Here is a 25,668-nt window from a genome sequence, read left to right as displayed (position 1 = left end):
CGAGGAATAATATGGAAGAGGTTGTGGACAACAAGTTGGAAGATGGTGAAAGGAAGATGAGACATAAATTGGCTCGTGACACATGGATGAGGATGGTCAGGACATGAAGTGGGGGAGGGGTGATTAAGGATGGTGGTGGGAAGCTAGTGACCGGGGGAGGGGGGGCAGGATGGACGGTGTGGGAAGGATATTTCAAAGGGATGTTGAATCGGGAAGAAAACAAAGGCAAACTGTAACTACCATGTTATGCAGAGGGGAAAGGGGAGTTGGGGGAGATCACACAGAGAAGGAAGTGTGGACGGCATTGAAAAGGACGAAGGGAAGAGTGCCAGGCAATGATGAGGTGGGTGCAGAGATTATAATTGCAGCAGAAGTCGGAGTCAGTTGGACGAAGAGGCTGTTTAATTCATGTAAGAGAGAGGATTCAATTCCGGAGGATTGGAGGACGGGGCTAATTGTGCCAATATTGAAGGGGAAGGAGATGTTCAAGATCCGGGGAACTACAGGGGCATTACGCTCTTAAGTCATATCGTGATAATGCTGGAGAGGATTCTGGACCTGAGGATAAGGAAGAGTGTGGAGATTGAGACTGGAGAAGAGCAGCAGGGGTTTATAAAGGGCACGGGGGATGATGCATGGGATTTTCATGCTGAAACAGCTGGTGGAGAGGAGGTTGGAGGTGCAAGGTGAGATGGCATTGGGATTTGTGGACCTGGAGAAGGCCTACAAAATTGTCCTGAGAGAGAGAGATAGAGAGATAGAGAGATAGAGAGATAGAGAGATAGAGAGATAGAGAGATAGAGATAGATGGTGATGGCGATTTTAAGAAGGATGGGAGTGCCGGAAGCAGAAGTCAGGTTGGTAGAAGGGATGTACAAGGGAATGAAGGGTAGAATTTTGCTTGGTACTGGGATGTCTGAGCAGTTCAGCGTGAACATTGGTTTGAGGCAAGGAAGCACTCTCAGCCCACTCATGTTTATCATGGTGTTGGAGCTGGTAAGCAGTAAGGTGAGCTTGAGGTGTCGTAGTATGGAGAGGATGATGGATGCAGACGATCTAGCTGTTGTGGTGGAGAGTGCGTGGGAGATTGAGGAAGTACTGTAGGAATGGAATGAGGCATTTGAGAAGCATGGCTTGAAGATCAGTATTGAGAAGACTGAGATGATGTGGGTCAGGCAGCAGAGAAAATAAATAAATATCAGACAAGGAAGTAGGTTTAGTGTGTGTGGGAGGAACAGTGACCGGGGATGGTATGTCCAAGGCAGAGGTGCGGAGGAGGATTGAGGTGGGTGCCAAGATATGCGGGAGGGTGAAGGGAGTAATGGCAGACAGAAAGATATCAAGAAAATTGAAAGGGAAGGTTCTGATGTGTAACGCCGGCCGACTTGTACGGTCTGGAGATGGTGCCACTGACGGAGAGACAACAACGGAGGCTGCAGGTTTGCGAGAACAACTGGGTCAGGACGATTGTGGGAGCGAAGAGGGTGGATAGAAGGATAGATGGATGAACTGAGGGAGGTGATTGGTGTGCAGATGAGTTTGACAGGGAGATTGGTAAAATGCTGGCTGAGATGGGTTGGACACTTGGTGTGGATGGGGGAAGAGAGAATGGCAAAGCAAGCAGATAGGTTGAGGGAACTATGTCGGACGAAAAGAGGGAGACCACGGTTGAGATAAGATGATTGTGTGAGGAGGGATATCCATAAGGTCAGGGTAGTTGGAGAGTGGAGAGTTGGCTGAGGACAGAGGGAGTTGGAGGAGTATCGTGGTCAAGGCAGGGCAGAGGCTTGGTGCCATCTTACCTAACTCACCCCTTCTAAAGGGAAGAGGAGGAGAAGAAGAATGTGTGAATCATGTAGGTGGCTTAGACATTTATTGTCCTTTTCCCCAATTTAGCTGTTGAAGCACTCCTTGGCAAGCAAGTGAATAATGTTTGTGAAAATCTTAAAAAAAAAAAAAAAAAAAATTGGGAAATGTGCTACCTTTTTCAATGCTTCGTCACCACAACTCAAGTGGTTTCAAGGTCACCATTTCACCAATGTAGACCGCTTAATAAGCTATAGCTCGAGCTGATAGGTTGTGCAAAACCTGTCTGACAGCATTCTTTTCCAGCGTCGAACACTTTTTCCATGATCATTAATTGGTCGGTCTAAATGCAATTTATACTCTTGCTTTTTTTTTTTTTTCCCCTCAGAAGCTGATTTGTTGTATAAAAGGTGATATTTTGATGAGGATTCAAAAACCTGCTTGTTCCCTGTAAATCCATATGTCTAAAACCTGCGGTTGGTTGCTGTCCAGTTGGTTGTTGGATGTGAATTCTGACCCAGCTATAAACCGTCATCCCGGTATTTCACAGGCAGGGTGATTCATCAATGTATCATGTGTGTGCCGTCCCTCGGATGGATGTTAAACTGGGCGTTCCGTCTGCCAGCATGAGTTGGTGGATGTCAAAGTCCAACAGTGTCCTTCGTGACGAGTAGGCGAGCTATCCCCCAACACCCTGAACAAATTCCAAATTCTTACCCTAACCTCGGTCAAACATTAGGGCTGGCCAGCTGGTTCGTGAGAGCCTTGGACAAAGCTTCCTCAAGCCAACCTCACAAGAACGTGGGAATAATTGTGGTCGTTAAAGAAAAATAAGTAGTCTATGTTTTTAAATGCTAAGCATCAAGGAAGCAGCAAGTGCCATTTAAAAAGTCTTTGGTATGACTTGTCCGGTGATTGAACAGCTGACCTCCCAGGCTCAGAGCGGACGCTCTATCCCAGTGGTTATCAACCCGTGGCCAAATCGGTACACTGCTGCGGCTCAAGTGACATCATATTTACAAAAAACAAAAAGGTAAAGATCCCAAGAGTTTGTTTTTTTTTCTTTCTGAATCTGAACCAGAAATTGTTTAGGAACCAATGAACATGCTCTAATAAGTCACATGCCTTGGGTACAAGTGGCCCCACACATCAAAACTCCTTCATATTGTGTCTTGAAATTGGTTATTTCGAGGGTTAGAGGTTTTACAGAATATTGATTTATTGCATTATTGTCAGATAACAGGTACGAAACATTTCTTAAATGAATACACGGGAGGTATGTTGTTTGGGTGTGGCCCACGTACCACGTCGAGAGATGCAAGTGCGGCCCACTATGGTAAATAGGTTGAGAATTACAGCCATAACCATGGCACCGCTGAGTGTGGTTAAAAACGTCTCGAAATGAGTGCCCAGACTGGAATGTCAAAACGGGCCAACTCAGCTCATTGTGCGCAAACGAGTCAAATTATATCATTACATTGCAGCTTCGTAATTTAAGGTTGTGATTATTGTTTTAGAACTATTTGGACTTGTCCAGAATTTCAACACAATCCCAGGCAGTGCACTTAACTACAGGAGGTCAAATAAGCACTACACACTCCGGTTTAACCACTTTACCGAGAAAAAAGAAAAACAGGACTAACCCGACTATCACGAGCTTTCTCTGTTGTTGGATACTCCTTCCTCGCACTTGTTTTGCGAACTGTTTTTTTCTTTTTTCCTCTGCTGGTGGTATAACTTGCTGAACCATGTTAAGATCCATTTAAGGTGTTAACAAGGTTAAAGTAACACAATTGTATAAAAACCTGCACAACAGTAGTCGGCCTTGCCACAGCAGTAGTCGGTAGTCGTTTGGAGGTTATATTTGCGACTCCAAAGCTGTCCTCGTGTTATTTACTGCAAACCTGTTCATAAACCTCGGTCATTGAATGCAATACATACTGAAAAGGTGATTCAATGCTGTATGTTCAACGTTGTGTGGCTAAAGCATGACATTTTATACCTGCCGTCTTTGTTATCAAACAGGTTATAAGCCTGGCCTCATCCTCTGCCACCTACGACAGCCCCTCATCACCAGAAACCAGGGTACCACGACTAAACGGAGATCCTGCCATCAAGGCCGGTGTGTTTCCACTCAAACCTAAGGTCTTGCTTTCTGTCGATTCATTATCAACGGTCACTTATCACCAACCATTATGCCCTCTGGCTCTTTGTGACCTTTTCTACCCGAAACAACATCACAATGCATTAATAACAATAAGCAAATGAACCACGGAGAAGATTTGGAGATCTGGATAAAAGCTAACCCACATAAGCTCAGCCTTAGGCAGAAGCAGCTTAGCTCCTCTTAGTGCCACATGGCGAGCGTATTTGGTCAGAGTTGAAACGGGAAAGGATCGTTAGAATCGAGTTCATCAAACATTCCCAAGTCGAGAGACTTTTAACATGACCCTGATTGTGCCTTTTGATCAAATCCATGACAATTGACCGAAACTCTTTGAACAACTTTAATAACTGAACACAAAAACATGAATTTTTTTTATTCTCAGCAAGCAGCAACTGCCGTTCTCACCTCATCCGCCCCACCCCCACACACGCCTGCTGCTGATGAATGCACTTTCATTGATGACATTTTTCAAAATTAAAATTGGAATGCTAGTAATTAGAGCTATTGCAACAAAGCTTTTGTTTCTGGGAGGGTACTTTGTGAAAGTTTTCGATGTTTGTCGATTTGCATGCATGCACAGACAAGGTTGACGAAGGAGCGGTGAAAATGGACAAGAACCAGACCAGCACTCCCACAAACGGAACAACCTCTCCACATTCCCAGCACTCGCCGGCAAGTCCATGGGCATTTGGCCCTCACGCGTGATCACAGTTATTGGCGACGTTCTTGGTTTTTTTTGATCAAGTGGGTGTGTGCGTAGGTTATTTAATTTGTGAAATTCAATAGCGCACGGTTTATGCAATTTACTTTTCAGCGTGTTGGTTTTCAGACCACCCAGCATCAGCGGTAATGAAAGCTCTTTATTTAATGATAAAAAGGCACGAGAATAATAAATAAAGATTGGCGTTGACACTAACAAAATGATGAAGGATTAACTTTCCCCGTGGAGGGCACTCAATTTGAGCACATGTGATTTGAGTGACCCTGCAACTGCAGCCAAACAACCATTCATTTGGAATCGCTCATCATGGCCTGGTGGAACAAACTGTGAGCACGAGGGAGTAGTTCTGAAAACCTTGTTTGAATACCAAGGTCAAGTCTCATTATAATCACTGAATGACAGAGACGGCAGGTGGTTGACAAATCGGCAGAGGTACACGATGTAGGCAGACGCAGTCGGTGAGGAAAGTCAATGGGTTGGTATAGCAGGGAGGGAAGGAAGGAGCGGGTTTACGGGGGAGGGGGTGGATTAATTTGACTTTTTTTTTTTCCGAGGTTACCAGCACATGATCTCCTACCGTTTTGATGATACGTTAATATCCAAACATGGTGTTAAAACAAATTAATTGTACATTGAAATACCGTACTTTAGTATTGCCAGCCTTGGCAGTTTTGGATAAGCTCAAAATAGCACTATGAAGCAACAATTTTATTCTCAAGTGAAATTACCAGCATTTTGTAACCACCCATGTTGCTTGGATCATTTTGCTTAACAGAAGTAAATCTCTTAAAAAGGGTCATTCTTACTTCGGTCACCAAAGGTGGACTGAGGTTACGTCGTCACCCCTGTCTGTTTGTCTGTCCGTCTGTGAGCAGGATATCTCAAACGTTATGAATGGAAAGTTGTGGACGGATTCAGACAAAATTTGGTGGACAGGTTGGGTGTGTGACAAGGAAGAACTGATTAGATCTTGGTGAAGATCCTGATCCGGATCTGACTACGTAGTAGAATTTTTTAAGTGATTCTTCACCACTGAGAGATGGGGCTAAACTAATATATAGCACGATATCTCAAAAAGTTGTGCACGGATTCGGATGAAACTTGGTGGACAGGTTGAGTGGGTGACCATGACAAATGAACTCAATTTTGGTGAAGATCCGAATCCAGATCTGGATACGAGAATTATTTAATTTTTAAAGTAATTCTTCACCCTTGAGAGATCGGGCCAAAAACCACAGAGAAATGACATTTCAAAAATGTATTGGGCCTGATATGTTCTCGTCGATCAGACATTGCGTGGCGGAGGTATGTGCTCCACCGAGTGCCCTTCTAGTTTTTATTGCATTTACTCTGCAGGTAAAGTGCAAACGTATACTGTCACCAAAGGTTGTGGAAATCATGTTGACTTTAATGCGGCTGTACATGTTTAATAAAGGGAAGTCATCACCCGATGGTACCATCATTGAGGCCATGCGTACTTGTAATGTTTACAAAAGAGTTGCAAGCTTTAAATGAGAAGTTATAAAAACAGATGGGGACAAAGTTCAGGAAAGGGAAGGGTCGGTAAGAGAAAGGAGGTTTGGAAGAGATGAGTATTTTGTTATTTATTTTAAAGGAGTGGTAATTGAAAGTGAAAATTCTGCATATTTCGCATACATAATAGGTAGATGGTCCCACGACCAAGTGCCGCGCCTTGTCACTGTCACATTGCTGGTAACCAGAGATGTTTCGGCAATTGCATCATTACGCTTCGTTTGAAAAAAAAAAAAAATAGGATACACATTGGGCTGGAGATTGCGGCGGCACACTCTAAATACATTCCAGGTATAAAATTACTGCGAAAGATTTCATGACAAAGTTCCTTTTCAGTTTCATGGGAACTGCAAGTGTAACATTATTTCTGTGGTTATTACCATCAAAATTACAACCAATAGCGATGTTATAGCACCGTTAACAGTAAAATGTCTGTACTTGCATGATTGTTGTCACACTCTGATGGTATGTGTGTGCATTTGGTATGATTGTGGAATTTGATTCATTCGACTGATCTCAACCTGGAAAGCAAAATTTCCCTTTAATCCCTCTAACCAAACAATTGCAATGCAATTATAACTAACTACTCCCGGCAGCAAGAAAGCATTTACCTTCCTGAGAGTTAGGCCATGGGCAGCACTTCTTTGCCGGGGGCGGATTGAGCGCTCGTGTTCCGATCGCTGCCCGGCAGCAGATGGCAATCTCCTGCTTTATCTGGAATGGGTGTCAAGTTATACAAAGTGACACGCGTGACCAACTGCTGCAGGTCCGTTAGGCTTTAAGCTTAGCGCGTAGCCTGGATAAATATGTGGAATTCACGCACACACAAACAGAAGACTTTAGTCTTGTTTTTAGAAGAATATTCCCATTCTTTCTTTCAGACAAACAAGGAAGACCTGATGCATTATGAAGATGGCAATGCACACTATGCAGCAAGTAAGGGGGGGGGGGAGTCGGTGTGGGGAGAAAGGTCTCTTGGCCTATAATTATTAATATAATTATTAATGATCAAGTCATCTTTCATTGTAATTATTGTTGAATACATCATCATACTCATGGGCCAAAGGAATTATGTTTGCCTTGTCCTCAAATGGTTTCACTTTTCCATGCTCTCATTAGTCAGGAAATCACACACACACACACACACACACACACACACACACACACACACACACACACACACACACACACACACACACACACACACACACACACACACACACACACACCTTTTCACAGAGGGTATTTTCGTGTACATCATATATCTTAAATGGCCTTGAGGGACTTGTCAATCATAAAGTATGGACACAACACAAGGTAGATCCGACCTGGCAGGGCAGGCAGATTACTCCTTTCTTGAAAGTGATTCCTAAGCCTGCTGGGTCTTTCCTGACAACGTGACGGTGACATGATGAGGACAAGTCAACGAATGGAAGAGGTTTGGTCTCTTGATCTCGTAATCGTTACTCTCATCTCCAAGACATTTACAACCTGCCCTCTTAAGGTAGTTGCTGGCTGATCATTCGACACCATGCAAAGTCATTTTTCCAGGTGGCAAACTGTTAATCACTTGCAAGTTATTTGAACAAAATAAATAAATAAAAACTTAACAATGCAATTTCATAAACTTTTTTTTTCATGACATGTTCTTTGGTGCACATTTTCTTCACATGATGTATGAGCACAAGGGAAAGTTTCAGATATATATCTTTAAAAAATCATCGATGTGATTCAGGTTAGAGCACGTGCTCCAGTAGTCGGGCTATACACTGCAGGCACACTTATGTTTGACGGGAAAAATTGTTTATTACTTTCTCTGACACATTTGGCTGCAGTGATTGAATGGATTTTGTCAGTTATATTGCTGTTTTGAGATCATCTACGAATTGTATCCTTCCTTGGTAGATGTTGTCCTGAAGCATCTAACCTTGAACTCAGTTTGAGTCTCCTTGAAGGATTTCATTCTCAGGTAGATTTTGACTGAAAACAATTATTCTTTAGTTGTCCACAACATGTTGAAAGAAATGGGGTTATTTGACCAAATCTAAATCTGCTGACGATACACGAACTCCACTTTTCCCACCTGCAAAAAGTAAGGGGATATTAGCTTGGAGGAAGTTATTCGAGGTCAGGTTGGCACCGTGTTTTTTGGTGGTCACCCTGGACAATGGAGTATTGCACCCCCTTGTGGACCAATCCACCCTGCATCTCACATGTTACTCCAGAATGGTGGACATGAAAGTTTTGAATACTTAGCATTACTTCCCATAATGTCATGGCACAAGCCACATCAAAAACCTTTAGGTTTTCTTCGATCTCCCATACATTCCTGCACACTGTTTGCATCCTGACAGGGCTGCAGAGTAGTTTAAGGTTGAGAGAGAGAAAGAGAGCATACTTTCTCTTTTCTACCATCTCTGGAAGTGTGTCCTTCCTTCCTCCAGTACTTCAAGGTGGCAGCATATTGCTGTCATCCTATCAATTGGAGAAGCCCAAAGACCATTTCACTCCTCACGGTCTCATGGTCACTCATGCCCCATGCTCGCCTGCTCTCATCTGTCCCCCTATCAGGATACCCCTTCTTTCCTCCATCATCTTCGTCTTCCCTGAGCCTCAATTTTGTGTAGAAACCTCATGCTCACAATTTTCGGTCTTTCTAGAAAGCTGTTTTAGTTGCCCTCATGGCCTGGACAGAAAAACAAAATTGAACTGTGAAAATTTGTATCAGCCCAATAAAATGGCCTTCACAAGGATTTACAAGCAACTTGAACGCAGGCAGCCAATAGGCCCATACGGCCTGCACAATCATGCTAATATTTAAGTATCCACTACTTCCAGATAGCAATCTAACTCGATTGCAAAACGATCTGCTGTCACCACCTTTACAGGGAGACCATTCTCTGCATTTATCATTCTCTGAGTGAAAGACCCCTGCCTTACCACCATCTGAACTCTCCAATTATTTATTTATTTATTTATTTATTTTCGCCAAGGCCCTTTGTTGTCAGTGTCCATTCTGTTGAAAAATTAATCTGCACTTATTTTGTCCAAACCCTTCATTATATTAAACATCTCTATCAGATCCTTTCGCAATCACATCCTTTCTAATATATAGAGTCCTGCCTCCTTCAGCGACTCTTCTTAGCTGAGTCGAGCTCGGCCCGGAACCAATCTAGTTGCTCTACGCCGAACCCTCTCTAGGGCAGTGGTGTCTTTTTCAGATGTTGCGACCAAAACTCGACACAATATTGTAGATAAGGCCTCACTAAATTAGTGTACAGCGTTAACACTACCTCATTTGATTTATAATTTATCCGCTTGCAAATACAACTTAAAACCCTGTTTGCTTCAGCTATAGCTACCTGGCACTGTACTTGTCTGCTTACCCTACTCTTACATCTCTTACTACCTCCAGCTCCTTTAGAATCATTTCATTATGTTCAAATAGATGTGGTATGTCACCAGACTCTGAACATGTTTCCATCTCCTCTCCCCCCCCCCCCCCACCAACCAATTGCCAGATGACTCACCAACTGATACTACTACAAATGGGGAAAACGAATTGTCAGCATCGCCCCACTGGTAAGTGGTTCCATTGTTCAGTGTAACATGTGAATGCTCGTATCGGTCTATGTCCAGCAGACAAGATCAACAACTAATTTTACAAATTAAAAGGTTGTACTTACCGCAATGAAAAAAGAAGGTGCTAGATGAAGGGCTGGTGCTCGAAACGCCAGGTGCACCTCATATTCCATACTGGTAAACAAACATTTACAATTTTGTTGTTAAAATCTATTGTTCATTTGGCCTCTTATGAAGATTTGAACAAGACACGTTTCTGAATGACCTCACATCTCAAGCACGGTACGACGTGGTGTTTAGTAGAAATCAATGTCAGCAAAGTGTCGTGTATCTGGTTCAAATCCATCCTCACTCACTCTATCACAGGTGTTCTCTCCATATAAACTACGTATTTGATGAAACAAGTTCACACTTGGTCGTTATTTATGTTGAATCGATTTTGCATGCTAAAGTTAACCATAAAATTCGCTCAACCGTGATGTCGTGATATGACCAACGCACTGAGGAAATTCATTGATCAGTCTTTTTCTTTTTTTTTCAGCAATGATGGTATCGAGGGAGAAAGGAAGCGAAAATTGTCTGGAGATGTGGAACCTGACGATGGACAAGGATTACTGCAGGTTTGTGTACAAACCAAATCCACGTTGATCAGAATGTAGGAGAACCACATGCACAAACAACCAGTAAGTACCAGACAAGAAAGGCTCAAATCCAATAAATTGGTCCCCGAGTGACCTTCAATAAGGACGATGCCCAGATCTCACTACCCCTCAGAAAAGTGGAGATAGGGTTGGGAGAGCGCAATGAGTTTGTTGAAGTTTAGGGAAGTATTGGGCAACATGTCCGCACATCAGGAGACCACACTGCCACTTAAACTGGGGACTTGTGGGCTGATCAGCACTTGAGGAAAGATAAAATTATATTTTGTGCATTATATCTGTAATCAGCATTTTAGATGCGTCTCAGCCATTGGTCAATGACTGATTGATTTGTTTCATTGACTGATTTTAAGTGACCCGGTCAGACCGATCGTCTCAGTCTCTCTCTCCCCATCTCTTGCTTCCTCCCTTCCCCTTTCTCATCTTTTGCTGTCAGCTCACCCCCTTGACTTCATAATCAAACTGTTGCCACACTCTCACCGTGTTACCTTTTTACCCTTTGTCAACCTTCTCTTCTCTCAACCTCGATTTTGAATCCAAAAACAAACCTAACAAAAAAAATGCAAAAACATGCCACAATACTTTCAAACATCCATCTATTCTGGACATGTTCAAGGAAAAAGGTACTCGCGTACCTGCAATCAGGATTATTCGGTCTAAGGTATGCTTACTTTTCTTGCTTGTGTATACAGTGGATCCCGTCTTGAGTGAACGCCCCACATTGCCGATGAGCTAGTGAATGCCCAAGCATATTTCCTTTGATGACTACCTGTTAAATGTGTCTAACGGCTGTGAAATATGGTTTGCAGTTGCAATAAAATTGTCAATTTGCACCACAGGTTTCAGAAAACCACTTACCTGGTAGCCTCTTGATACAAATTTTGTGAAATGTGAGCATGTAAAGGGTCTCTCAAAAGGATGCATACATATTTTAAGAAATAAAAACTACCCATTACACACTCTAAAAAGGTCAATATTTGGTGTTTGCAGAAGCATTTGTTTGTGGCACATGATGAACTATTGCAGATGTTCTAATTGACTACTGTCAGCATCTCGGCACTGGTGAAGGCCCTGTCACACCTTGATGATTTAGCCAACGTATGCAAAATTGGGCTAAAACGCCGGCACATGTCGAATATGTTATGGGTAAGTTTGTATACGTTAAGAGCACGCTGGCATACGTCGTAGTACGCTGGCTTTCATCGTTGTACTTTGCGGTTGTCCTCAAATTTTAGCATGCTTAAAATTTTACGACATATGTCAGCGTATGATTCGCACGTTCCGCTATGCTGGCCATAAGTTGTAGGCACGTTATCCGATCGTTGACACACGTTACTTGTAAGTTACTCATAAGTCGAAACACATCGAGGTAATGATTAGCGTACCCGAAACTTATTTATAACCTATGAGTAACGTGCTGTATGCACGTTACACGATCGTTGACACACGTCAAGGCACGTTACACGATCGTTGACACACGTCGAGGCACGTTACGCGATCGTTGACACACGTCGAGGCACGTTACGCGATCGTTGACACACGTCGAGGCACGTTACACGATCGTTGACACACGTCGAGGCACGTTACACGATCGTTGACACACGTCAAGGCACGTTACGCGATCGTTGACACACGTCGAGGCACGTTACGCGATCGTTGACACACGTCGAGGCACGTTACGCGATCGTTGACACACGTCGAGGCACGTTACGCGATCGTTGACACACGTCGAGGCACGTTACGCGATCGTTGACACACGTCGAGGCACGTTACGCGATCGTTGACACACGTCAAGGCACGTTACACGATCGTTGACACACGTCGAGGCACGTTACGCGATCATTGACACACGTCGAGTCATGTTACACGATCGTTGACACACGTCGAGGCACGTTACTTGTAAGTTACTCATAAGTCGAAACACGTCGAGGTAATGCTTAGCGTACCCAAAACTTATTTCTAACCTATGAGTAACGTGCTTTGAACCTATGTGTAACGTACCTCCAACGCATATTGACGTATTTGATTGACGTCTTCCGGACGACCACAGAACTTGCTGAACGTGTTTCTAATTTACAGCTACCGTATAATGGCGTATTGGCAGTGTTTAAAAAAAAACTAACTTCCGATATTTCGTCACGTGCCGTTACGTCACGTCCGATTACCTCTTCAGTTTGCTCATGTCTTATTCTTAGTTCCTCCTCTGTGAATATTTTCTGTTTGAGGATATTGTCACGTCGACGTCGAAACTTAAAAGCAAATGTCCGAATATATTTTAAAATTCGTGATAGACTAAAAAAAACAAAAAACAACAACAACAACTTCAGATATTTCGTCACGTGCCTTCACGGAGCCAAGGAGAAAAAAAGAAAATGTACCTTGACGGAGAAAATAAGTTCCTGGTATGCTAAACATTACCTCGACGTGTTTCGACTTATGAGTAACTTACAAGGAACTTGTGTCGACGTGTGTCAACGATCGCGTAACGTGCCTACAACTTATTCCCAGCGTAGCGGAATGTGTGAGCCATACGGCGAGTAGGTCGTAAAATTTTCAGCATGCTTGAAATTTCACGACGTACTAGACGTACCACGAAATACGACAGCGTACTTCATCGTTTTTCAGCGTGCTCTTAATGTATACACAACTTACCCATACCGTATTCGACGTGTGCCAGCGTTTGACACATTTTTCATCGGTTGGCATACGCTGGCTAAATCGTCAAGGTGTGACTGCGATGTTCACACTTCCAATTCTCAGGCGGTTTTGATTTAAATCGGCGTGGGGCAGGTTTTTAACAGGCTACGCCACGAGTTCGTCGGCGATACGTGCAGCGCGCTATGCCTAAGTTAAACTATCGTTGGGCATAGGTTGTGAACGCCAACAACAGGCTAAGCATTCGTTGGTATAAGTTATCTATAAGACAACGAAACGTTCTGTGCCCGTTACTTATATGTTATGCATACGACCAACTCGTTATGAATACGACCAAAACTTAAAAAAAAAAACATCAAAATTTCAGCGTACGCCAACGTTTTACATACATTTTTATACGTTGCCATTGCTGGCTAAATCGTCAAGGTGTGACAGCACCTTGACTGCGGTGAACAACTGAATGACAAATATTCACCAACACACAGTGCCTTCAGAAAGTATTCACACCCCTTGACTTTACATTTTGTTGTGTTACATCCTGAATTTAAAAAGGATTCAATTTAATATTTTTTTTGTCATTGATCTACACAAAATACCCCATTAATGACAAAGTGAAAACATGTTTTAAGAAACATTTACAAATTAATTTAAAATGATAAGCTGAAATGTCTTGAGTCAATACTTTGTGGACGAATATTTGGCAGCGATTACAGCTCCGAGTCTTCTCGGGTATGTCTGTATCAGATTTGCACATCTGGATTTGGGGATTTTCTCCCATTCCTCCTTGCAGATTTGCTCAAGCTCTGTCAAGTTGGATGGAGATCATCGGTGAACAGCAATCTTCAAGTCTTTCCACAGATTCTCAATGTTGCTTTGGCTGTATGCTTGGGGTCATTGTCCTGTGAGAGCGTAAATCTTCGCCGCAGAGTCTAAGGTCTTTTGCACTCTGAAGCAGTTTCTCCTCAAGGATTTGCCTGTATTTGGCTCCATTCATTGTTCCCACTATCTTCACAAATATGCCAGTCTCTGCCATTGAAAAGCATGCCCATTGCATGATGCTAACACAACTATGTTTCACAGTAGGGATGGTGTTAGATGGGTGTTGAGCTGTGCTCAGTTTCCACCAGACGTAACCCTTTGCATTCAGGCCAAAGAGGTCAATTTTCATCTCATCAGACCACAGAATCTTTCGTCTCATGCTTTCAGAGTCTCTCCCGTGCCTTTTTGCAAACTCCAGGTGTGCTATCATGTGGCTTTTTCTCAGGAGTGGCTTCCGTCTGGCCACTCTCACATAAAGCCGAGATGTGTGAAGTGCTGCAGAGATTGTTGTCCGTCTGACAGGTTCTCCCACCTCAGCAAAGGAACTCTGGTTCTGTCAGAGTGGTCATTTGGTTTTTGGTCACCTCCCTGACCAAGGTGCTTCTTGCCTGGTTGCTCAGTTTGGTCAGATGGTCAGCTCGAGGAAGTGTCTCGGTAATTCCACATTCTTGCCATTTCCTAATGATAGAGCTCACTGTGCTCTTTGGAACTTTCAACACTCCAGAAATTGCTTTATACCCTTCCCTAGATCGATGCCTCCTCACAATTCTATCTCAGAGTTCTAAGGACAGTTCCTTGGACTTCGTGGTAGAGTTTCTGCTCTGACATGTAGTTCACTGTGGGACCTTATCTTGAAGGGTGTGTTTCTTTCTGAACTATGTCTATTCAATTGAATTGGCCACAGGTGGACTCCATCAAGATGCAGAGACATCTCAAAGATGTTCAAAGGAAATTTAATGAACCTGAGCTCAATTTGGAGTGTCGTAGTAAAGGGGTTGAACACTTATTGACGCAAGACATTTCAGCTTTTCATTTTTAATTAATTTTTAATAAATTTCTGAAAACATGTTTTCATTTTGTCATTATGGGGTATTTTGTGTCAATCGGTGACCAAGAATTCAAATTTAATCAATTTTTAATTCTGGCTGTAACAACAAAATGTGACAAGCGTCGAGGGATGTGAATACTTTCTGAAGGCACTTTCTTCAGTACAATATATATATATATATATATATATATATATATATATATATATATATATATATATATATATTTTATATATATATATTGTCTAAAAAAATGACATCATTTGAAACTTGAATATCTAAGTAACTACATGTCCCAGACAAATGAAAGTTAATAGGCTTCATGTTGAACAATAAAATATTTATTTATCAAAATTCGAACAAGAGATTCAGAGGGATGTAGATTTTATAACCGTTTTCTCAAAACTTCGCAAATGTTCAATATGCGCACCGCCTGTGACACGACACACGACAAGTCGGTGGTCCAGCTCCTGCCAAACACGCTGTAGCATGTCTTGTGTAACATTCTCCAGCGCCTCAGTGATTCTCTGCTCAAGTTTCTCTCGGTTTGTAGGAAGAGGCGGGGATATAGACCAGTCCTTGCACATTGCCCCATAGAAAAAAAAATCACAAGGTGTCAAGTCAGGTGAACGTGGTGGCCATTTCAACAGGACATTGTCATTATAACTGGCACACCCAAGGCATCCACCTGGTAGATACTCATTGAGATAAGAATTAAACATTCAACTTGGTTTTTTTTTTTTACACATTTTGTTAAAATTTGAGATTATTTGAGCGAGAATTAGCTATGTTATTAGACTACGAAATGATGTCATTTTTTTTAGGGACACCCTGTATGTATATATATATATATATATATATATATATATATATATATATATATATATATATATATATATATATATATATATATATATATATAGATAGTACATAAATAATTCAGACACCCTTTAAAATATGTAAACATCTTTCTGACACACTGTATATGATATCTGGACACCAAATAATGTATTTTTTACATGCTATTTGAGGGTTGAGGATTTGCCAAATCATCAGACAGAAAAGGAGGCTTGCGTTTAAAAAAAATTCAATTCATTCTCACCGATAATGATACAAATTATAAATAAAACCACCGAACTCTCATCAATCACCCGAGAAACGCAACATTTTAAATATTGCCATCTTGCATACCATTGCCATCTTGTTTTGATAAAACAAATGCGCTTCTCGGGTGCACATTGTAAACTGCTCACCTCAACTCATTAGTTCCTCTTTTTTTTTCCTGTCTATGGAACTCACTTCCACATTCTCTTCAATCTCATTCTTCCCAGGTCTTCAAGACGGCTGTTCACCACAATCTCAGATCATTCCCAATCCAAAACCATGACTTTTTCTCTCCCCGTTAACTCCAACCCAAGCCCACCTCTTTCCAAGTTTCCTGCCTTGGGGTTTCCTTCTGTATCCATTTTGTCCACGCCATGCATACGTGTTCTGTGTCCTGTTTTTGTCTGTTACGTCATAATCAGTTCAGTATACTTGCTCTTCCATGAGCCTCGACTATACATATATATGTATATATGTATATATTGTTGTGGAAATGGCCCTTAGTGTGTTATTAAATATAGGATTAGCCCAGATACCCCATTAAATGCATGTTTAGCCAGGTTGTTCGGTAATTGGATGTTACATGTGTGTCGGGAGTTGTAAGAGGCTGTTCATTGTTCATATGGTGGTGGTGTACCAAGAGGTTCTTCTTCTTCCTTCCCCTCTCCGGACAATAGTCCCCGCCCAGCGCTCAGAGTAGTAGTCGGCTTGGAGAGAGCGAGCGCCGGTAAGGCGGGGTGGATCTGCGAGAGCGCCGAGGTGGGGCGCGATCGGCTGTACAAGGGACTGCTGTGCTGTTTGCGATCGGCTTTTGTGAAGAGCGAGCCGAAAGGAAGGCAAGGAAGGGACTGCAAGAGGTCTGTCTGCCATCGGCTGGAGGAGAAACTGCTAGCGTCGGTCAGCGATCTGCTGAGGGAGTAACTCGCGGTGCGTGTGGTCGGGGATCTGTAAAGGGGCTGTCACACCTTGACGATTTAGCCAGCGGATGCCGATTTATGAAAAATTTGTCTAAAACGCTGGCACACGTCCAATACGTTATGGGTACGTTACGTGTACGTTAGGTGCATGCTGAAAAACACTACCATAGGTCGTATTACGCTGGTTTAAACCGTTGTACTTTTTGGTTGTCCAAAAAATTTTGCATGCTTGAAATTTTACGACTTACTCGGCGTTTGGCTCACACGTTCCGCTACACTGGCCATAAGTTGTTGGCACGTTATGCGATCGTTGACACACGTTGATTGTATGTTACTCATAAGTCAAAACACGTAGAGGTAACATTCGCGTACCCAAAACTTATTTCTAACCTATGAGTAACGTTTTGTAAGCACGCTACACGAACGTTGTTCACACTTCGCTACACGCTACTTGAAAGTTCCTCATACGTCGAAACACATCAAAGTAATGTTTAGGGAACCCGTGACTTATTTATAACCTATGAATAACGTGCTTGGGAATTATTATGCTATGCATATGCTAGACTATCTTTGGGCATAGGTTGTGGACGACTAAAACACGATAAACAATCGTTGGTATAACTTATCTATAAGTTATCGAAGTGTTCTGTGTTCATTAGTAGTACATTATGCATTTGTCAAAGTCGTTTTTAATACTTTAAAAAGTAAAACAAAGAAATATTTCATCGTCGGAATGAGGAAAAAAATTAGCCGAAAAGAACATCGAACAATGGTGCAAAGTAGTCTCCTATTCGTGGATGCAACGAGGATCCATCATCACCCACACCCTCCCCATCATGCTCACATGCTACTACTATCATAGACATACTACTACGACCAATGGTACTACTACAACTACTACTACTACTATTACTACTGTCATGCACACCAACTACTACTGATACTACTGGCATTGATATCTACTCAACATGGAGTCTGGAACAATGATGGGTTCCTCTTGTGAAGCCCATTTGTACACAGTAGATGTAAGTTCGAAACACGTTCAGTAAGTGCTGTGGTCGTCCGGAAGACGTCGATCTAATTCGTCTACATACGACAATGTGCGTTTTAGATACGTTACAAATAGGTTCATAGCATGTTACTCAAAGGTTATAAGCATGTTATACTTCGGTTCCAAGCATGCTACACATAGGTTAAACGCACGTTACTCATAGGTTCATAGCACGCCAGTCATTGGTTCAAGGCAAGTTACAAATAGGTTCAATGCACGCTACTCTTAGGTTTCAAGCACGTTAAACATAGGTTCAGAGCACACTACTCATAGGTTAAAAGGACGTTACCCATTGGTTGAAAATTAGGTTGCGGGTATGTTAAATATTACCTTGACGTGTTTCGACTTATGAGTAACCTACAAGTAACGTGTGTCAGTCATGTGTAAACGATCGCGGACGTGCCAGGAACATATGACAACGCATGCGGAACGTGTTAGCCGTACGCCGAGTACGTCGTAAAATTTTCAGCACGCTTGAAATTTCACGACGTATTACACGTACCACGTAATATGACATCGTACTTAATTGTTTTCCAGCCTACTCTTAACGTATACACAACTTACCCATACCATATTTGACGTGCGCCTAGCGTTTTAGACACATTTTCATAGGCCGGCATACGCTGGCAAAATCGTCAAGGTGTGACTGTGAGGTTGACACTTCAAATTCTCAGGCGGTTATGATTTAAATCGGCGTCCGGCAGGTTCTTAACAGGCTACGCCACGAGTTCGCCGGCGATACGTTTAGCGCGCTATGTGTAAGTTAAACTATCGTTGGGCATAGGTTGTGAACGCCGACAACAGGCTAAGCATTCGTTGGTATAAGTTATCTATAAGACAACGAAACGTTCTGTGCCCGTTACTAATATGTTATGCATACGACCAACACGTTATGAATATGCCCAAAACTTTAAAAAAAACATCAAAATTTCAGCGTACGCCAACGTTTTACATACATTTTTATACGTTGCCATTGCTGGCTAAAACGTCAAGGTGTGACAGCACCCTAAGAGAGGAACGGCCTGAACCTGAGGGTCGAGTCGGCAATGTGCCGAGGGAGTAACTGAGCCTGAGTGTCGAGTGAGGATTCTGCTGTGCAGAAACGACTTGTGGGAGGCTGCAATCTGCTTCCAGAGGAACTGACTGCTGTGTGAGTCGGCGATCGACTTTATGAAGAGGTCATCGACAGGTTCAACCTGCGTCTAACTATGGTGTACGAGGTGCAGTGGAACATGAGAAGCAAGAGTGTTAGCAGCAACTCCGCTTTATTGCGCGTCCTGATGTACATTCCTGCCACCCCTAGCGGGCGAGTCATGATATACGAAAACCAAATCACGTGACGCAGCACACTCCTCCCCTCGTAAAATGACAAGTCAAATGATGAAAGGACAATCATAACATGACCAACCGAAACCAATCAACACTCAAAATCCTCCAAGTACCGCAGCCGCATCCTGACCCGCCTCGAGCGGGCAGCGACGCCAGACGGCCCAGGCTCAGACGCCTCCCGGCTCGGTCGAGTTGACACCCTCGCCGGACTTGCCCCATCCGCAATAACAACCGCCCCCGGCCGACCAGCCTGCCCGACGTCCTCGGGCAGGACTGAATCAGGTGAAGACCCCGCGGGCGCCGGCACGTCCGGCCCTGGCGATACAACGTCTGACCACGGCGACATTACAGGTGGGGAACCCACATCGCTCGGCAGGGGGGGGGGGCGAGGGGGAGGGGGGGTGACGCTGAACAGCGATCATGCATTTGGTCCACGTGCTGCTTCCACACCTCCCCACTATCAGTCCGCACAATGCAATTCGCCGGCCCCAGTACCACAGAGACCACAGCCAGCACCCACTTGGAACCGTGGAAATAATCGTGCACCATTACCCGCTGTTCCACATCAAAACCGCGCAGCAGCGTCGGGCGTGACACCGCCCCACTCACCGACCCTCCAGGTCGTAGCAAATCCAGTCTGGACCGCAATGCCCGTCCATAGAGACGAATGGCAGGAGAATCACCTGTGACAGGATGAATCGCATTCCTGTAATGGAGCAAAAAGACATCGACCACCGTCTGCACAGGTGCAACACCCCCCCCCCCCTGCGCAAAGCCCGTTTCAACATCTTAACAAACGATTCAGCCTGCTCATTCGTCTCAGGATGATACGGTGCGGACCTTAGATGTCGAATACCATTTTTACACATAAACTCATCAAATACACCTGCGATGAACTGCGGACCATTATTAGAGACCAGGATCTCCGGTAATCCTTTATTAGCAAAGATCGTCCGCAGTTTCTCTACTGTAATGTTTGCTGATGTATGCTGCAATACTACAACCTCCAGCCATTTAGAGAATGCATCGATCACAATCAAAAACATTTTGCCATTAACCGGCCCCGCAAAATCCCCATGGACCGTCTTCCAGGCCCTCTCTGGGGTCGGCCATAGTCCCGAGGCTCGACGCGGGTTATCAGCATCTGTTTGACATGTGGTGCAATGCTTAACCAACTGCTCAACGTATTTGTCCAACCCCGGCCACCACAACAGGCTACGAGCAAGACTCTTGGTCTTCACGACGCCAAGGTGACTGACATGCAGTTCTTCCAAACACCGCTGCCTGAACTTCGGCAGAATCACCGCCCTCATTCCCCACATAACGCACTGGTGGACCAACGACAGCTCCGATGCGCGTGACGCGAAAGGCTGAAATGCCAGTGTTGAAGGTAGATCGCTCCAATTCCCCATATAAATCACCTGGACGACACGGGCGAGCACTGGATCATGAGCCGATTCCACCGCGACCTGTTTGGCCGTGAAAGGCCCACTTTGGACCTGGTCCAGGGCGAACACATCGACCCGGTCGGCCGACTCAGACGCAGCTGGACCCTCCGCGCACGGCAAGCGCGAGAGCCTGTCGCAGTTAGCATGCTTCTCGGTGCTTCTGAACTGAATATCGTAATCGTAAGCAGCAAGAAACAGACACCACCGCTGTATTCGTGCGGCCGCTACCACCGGTACCCCGCGTTCGGGTCTGAGGATGAATTGAAGCGGTTTCTGATCCGTCTGCAAAGTGAAATGCCACCCCAGCAGGTAGTGATGAAACCTCCGCACACCCCAGACGAGGCTGAGAGCCTCGCGCTCGATCTGGGCATATTCCCGCTCTGCTGCGGACAGGGTCCGGGATGCAAAACAAACAGGCCGCTCGGAACCATCATCCATCCTGTGGGAGAGCACCGCCCCGATGCCATATGCAGAGCTGTCACATGCCAATAAGAGCGGACGCGCAGGCTCGTAGTGCACGAAGACCGTATCCTCTGTGAGCAGCCGCTTGACGTGGTCGAACGACGCCTGGTGTGCAGACCCCCAGGCCCAGCGCTCGTCCTTCCTGAGCAACCACGTTAACGGCGCAAGTTGTGAGCTGAGCCCGCTCACGAACCTTTGGTAATACTGGGCCATACCAATGAACGAGCGCAGCTGCGTCTTGGCGAGAGGCGGTGGCATGTGCTGAATCGCCTCCACCTTCCGAGGGCCTTTCAACAGCCCCTCCGGCGTGATGATGTACCCGAGGTATTCCAAGCGCTGCTTGAAGAATGTGCACTTGTCCCTGTTCAAGCGCAGGCCGCACGCTTCTAGCTTTGTCAGTACTTGGGCATTGTTCGCAAGGTGCTCGTCCGCCGTTTTCCCCGCAATGAGCACATCGTCCAGGTAGGTCTGAGCGGGCAGGCCAATGCAAACCTGATCCATGGCTTTCTGCCACAAGGCTGGGGCCAAAGCAATCCCAAAACAGAGTCGGGTATATCGATCGAGCCCTTGACACGTGTTGATTGTCAAAAGCTCGCTACTCCCGGGATCCATCACCAGGTGAAAATATGCATCACGCAGGTCAAGCTTCGTGAAGTGTCAACTCCCCGCCAATCGTGCATATATTTCATCGATTGACGGCAGTGGATATTGCTCCACACTGAGCCCCGGGTTAACCGTGGACTTGAAGTCCCTGCACAATCAGACATCTCCATTCCGTTTCAGCACCGTGACAACCGGGGTGGCCCAATCTGAGTACGGCACCCGTTCGATCACTCCACAGTTCTCCAGCCTATCCAGTTCACCCTTGACCTTGTCCTGCAGGGCATACGGCATCGGTCGTGGTTTACAAAAACGAGGAACCACCCCCTCCTTCAGGAAGAGCTTTGCCTCCACACCCTTCAGTTTCCCAAGGTCGTCGCAAAACAAACCTTGATGTCTTTGAAGAATCTTCTCCAACTGATCCTCCCAGCGGCTTGGCACGGGTTGCACAAGGTGAACGGCGGCCCAGTCTAGCCTGATGCGGGACAGCCAGTTTCGGCCGAGGAGAGACGGTCCCCTCCCCCGCACGACGTACAACGGTAGCGCGGCGACCTAGCCTTGGTACCGCACAGACACGTCTGCCATCTCGACTGGCCTTATCTTCTCGCGGGTGTACGTGTACAGTGTGAGGTTTGACCTGATAAGCTTCAGGCCGTTGAGTGTACGCGTGGTCTGTTCGCCTATGATCGACACAGCCGCTCCCGTATCAACCTGAAACGTGATCGGCGTTTTGTTCACTTCGATTTCCACAGTCATCGGGCACGCCGCCGCAGGGCCAATTGAAAACAGGCTCAACAACGGCTGCCAGTTCCGCCCCGGGTCGCCGAGGTCGCCTCGCACATCGCCGTCCATGACCTTAACGGTGGCCGGCGCCCCACGGCATACACGCTTCAGATGACCCACCTTGTGACAATGTAAACACACGGTGCCTTTATACGGGCACACACGGCGCAGGTGTCGACCTCCGCATCCCAAACATGTCCGCGGGGTCACCTCGTCGCTCGTGTGGCTGCGCGGCGACGTCCGGCCCGCACCGAAGGTGGTGCGTGCGTCCCGGGGCGCTCGCGACCCCGCGTGGGCCTCCGGGCCATCCGGCATGCTGTGGCCGGTGATGGCCCGAACATCTCCGCGAGTCTGCTCGACAGCTGTAGCAGTGCCGACCGCCGAGTCGAATGTAATGGCTTCACTCCTCAGCCATAGAACTGCCGAAACCATCTTCGCATCTTGTAAACCAGCAATAAAACGATCTCTGAGTCGAGCTGGACGCTCCTCCACCGTGAACTTGCATGCCACGGAAGAATGCTTCACTCGTGCCACGAAATCAGCGACGCGCTCCTCCGCACCTTTCGAGAGGCGATCGAACTGGTAGCGAGCGAGCTGTAATGACTTCTCCGGCGCCATGTGTGCTTTCTTCTTCTGCACAATGTCCTGAAATGACAGCCCGTCATCACGGGGCTTGTCCGGCGCCACCAAATCACTCGGTAGTCGATAATGTTCCGTCGATAGCGAGGCGAGCAAGATCGACTTCTGTTTGCTCTCGTCGACCACATCATTCGCGTGGAAATAGCACCCCAATTGTTCTGAAAACAATTCGAAGTCGTCTCCGACGAAAACGGGCATCTGTCCATGCGCCGTGACTCGTCGATCAACCATCCTCGTCAGTCAACTGTGGTGTACAAGGTCAGTGGAACATGAGAAGCAAGAGTGTTAACAGCAACTTCGCTTTATTGCGCGTCCTGATGTACATTCCTGCCACCCCTAGCGGGCGACTCATGATATACGAAAACCCAATCACGTGACACAGCAAAAACCACGGAGCCTCTGTCCTTACTTACGGCACGGCCCAACACGTCTTGTGGTCCCATCAATCCGCCTGCAGAGCCCAACACCCCGATTTGGCGTAAGCTGGTGAACAGGCCAGGCCAGGACTTGTATACTGGACCTTGTGAAAAGCCAGCTGGAGCAAACCATAGATCTTACGTCTTGCGCCGTCGACCTTACGGGGGCTGAACGCGCTGAGGCTGCGTGCATGAGGGGTGCGACAAAAGGATGACGCCGCCATTTTGCCACGCGGCGTGCTCGAGCCGGGTGCTCAAATCCGTTGACATCTGCTTGTCACGAGCCGCATTTGTGCCTTCAACACTTTTCCTCTCGTCCATGAAGCATCACCAAGTACTCTGTCTTGTCTGCATACTGTCCGTGTCTTGTCTGAATGTTGTCTAAGGTTTATCTCGCGAGGATTCCTTCGAAACCCGTATTCCGTAGCTCCCTAGTTAAGAACGGGTTATAGATGAATTATAACATTGTCGTGAATGCTTTGCTTGTGTTGTGTTCCCCGATGTGTCCCCAATAAATCTGGCTGAGTTGTACGAGATTTTCCGCCTTGAATTTATTCGTGCCGCGCCGAGGAACGATCCGCTCGATTTGGAGAAAAACCCAAACGGGTTACGGACTGGTAGACTCCAATCGGTCTCTGACAAAACCAGTCTGTAACCGGGGTCTATTCCCCCAGCTTGCAAAGCACAGGTGTATTTTGGTATCGTGATCTGAGGCGTGTCACCCGAGAATTGTGCCGAACCAGCCGCGTTATAACCCTGGAGACGGCGGTGCTGTTAAGTGACGCCGAATCTTCAACATTTGGCTGTCAAGAGTAGGGTGTGATTGACATCACTCGTCCGAATCCTGAACACTGGGGTCAAGAGTCGGGTGCGAATCCCGCCACCGCTGAATCCTATATATATCTTCTTCTTTCGGCTGCTCCCGTTAGGGGTCGCCTCAGCGGATCAACCGTCTCCATTTCGCTCTATCCTCCACATCTTCCATTGACACTCCAACCACCCGCATGTCCGCCCTCACCACATCCATGAACTTCTTCTTTGGCCTTCCTCTTCTCCTCCTGCCTGGCGGCTCCATCTTCAGCATCCTTCTCCCGATATACTCCGCTTCCCTCCTGTGCACATGTCCAAACCATCTCAATCTCGCTTCTCTCACTTTGTCTCCAAACCGTCCTACCTGCGCAGTCCCTCTAATATACTCATTCCTTATCCTATCCATCCTCGTCACTCCCATCGAGAATCGCAGCATCTTTAACTCTGCCACCTCCAGCTCCGCTTCCTGTCTTTTTGTTAGTGCCACCGCCTCCAAACCATAAAACATAGCTGGTCTCACTACCGTCTTGTATACTTTCCCCTTAACTCCTGCAACTCTTCTCCACCCACTCCATCCTGCCTGCACTCTCTTTTTCACTTCTCTACCACACTCTCCGTTACTTGGGACAGTTGATCCCAAGTATTTAAACCCATCCACCTTCCCCACCTCAACTCCTTGCAACCGCACCATATCACCACCCTCCCTCTCATTTACGCACATGTACTCCGTCTTACTCCTACTGACTATCATTCCCCTTTTCTCCAGTGCGTACCTCCACCTCTCGAGGCTCACCTCAGCCTGCTCCCTACTCTCCCTACAGATCATGATGTCATCCGCGAACATCATAGTCCATGGAGACTCCAGTCTGATCTCGTCCGTCAACCTGTCCATCACCATTGCAAACAGGAAAGGGCTCAGAGTCGATCCTTGGTGCAATCCCACCTCTACCTTAAACCGGTCCGTCATTCCTACCGCACACCTCACCGCTGTCACACTGTCCTCATACATATCCTGCACCACCCTCACATACTTCTCCACCACTCCCGACTTCCTCATACAATGCCACAACTCCTCTCTTGGCACCCTATCATAAGCTTTCTCTAAATCCACAAACACACAA

General features: G+C 45.7%; 1 protein-coding gene and 1 long non-coding RNA gene across 4 annotated transcripts in view; one reads left to right on the top strand and one right to left on the bottom strand.

The window, feature by feature from the left end:
* LOC147026272 (uncharacterized) overlaps positions 1 to 25,668 on the top strand; it is a 69,016-nt gene that overhangs the window by 36,000 nt on the left and 7,348 nt on the right. For all 3 annotated transcript variants that reach the window (XM_085881527.1, XM_085881528.1, XM_085881529.1), the window contains exons 10-14: positions 3,832 to 3,928; positions 4,554 to 4,645; positions 7,109 to 7,163; positions 9,749 to 9,809; positions 10,351 to 10,429. In XM_085881527.1, coding sequence (XP_085737653.1) covers positions 3,832 to 3,928; positions 4,554 to 4,645; positions 7,109 to 7,163; positions 9,749 to 9,809; positions 10,351 to 10,429 — 384 coding nt within the window. The remainder of the gene's footprint in view (positions 1 to 3,831; positions 3,929 to 4,553; positions 4,646 to 7,108; positions 7,164 to 9,748; positions 9,810 to 10,350; positions 10,430 to 25,668) is intronic.
* The window catches only part of LOC147026271 (uncharacterized), a 29,173-nt gene continuing 9,482 nt past the window's right edge, over positions 5,978 to 25,668 (bottom strand). The window contains exons 2-4 of the long non-coding RNA XR_015058268.1: positions 9,914 to 9,983; positions 6,839 to 6,941; positions 5,978 to 6,748 (exon numbers count right to left, since the gene is read on the bottom strand). This is a non-coding gene — a long non-coding RNA (uncharacterized LOC147026271). The remainder of the gene's footprint in view (positions 6,749 to 6,838; positions 6,942 to 9,913; positions 9,984 to 25,668) is intronic.

This window comes from Eptatretus burgeri, chromosome 5, assembly GCF_056783735.1.
Source record: "Eptatretus burgeri isolate ZD-2024b chromosome 5, Ebu_testis_v1, whole genome shotgun sequence".
Taxonomy (NCBI): Eukaryota; Metazoa; Chordata; class Myxini; order Myxiniformes; family Myxinidae; genus Eptatretus; species Eptatretus burgeri.
The sequence above is the reverse complement of the archived record's forward strand: the minus strand, read 5'-3'. Positions and strand labels throughout refer to the sequence as shown.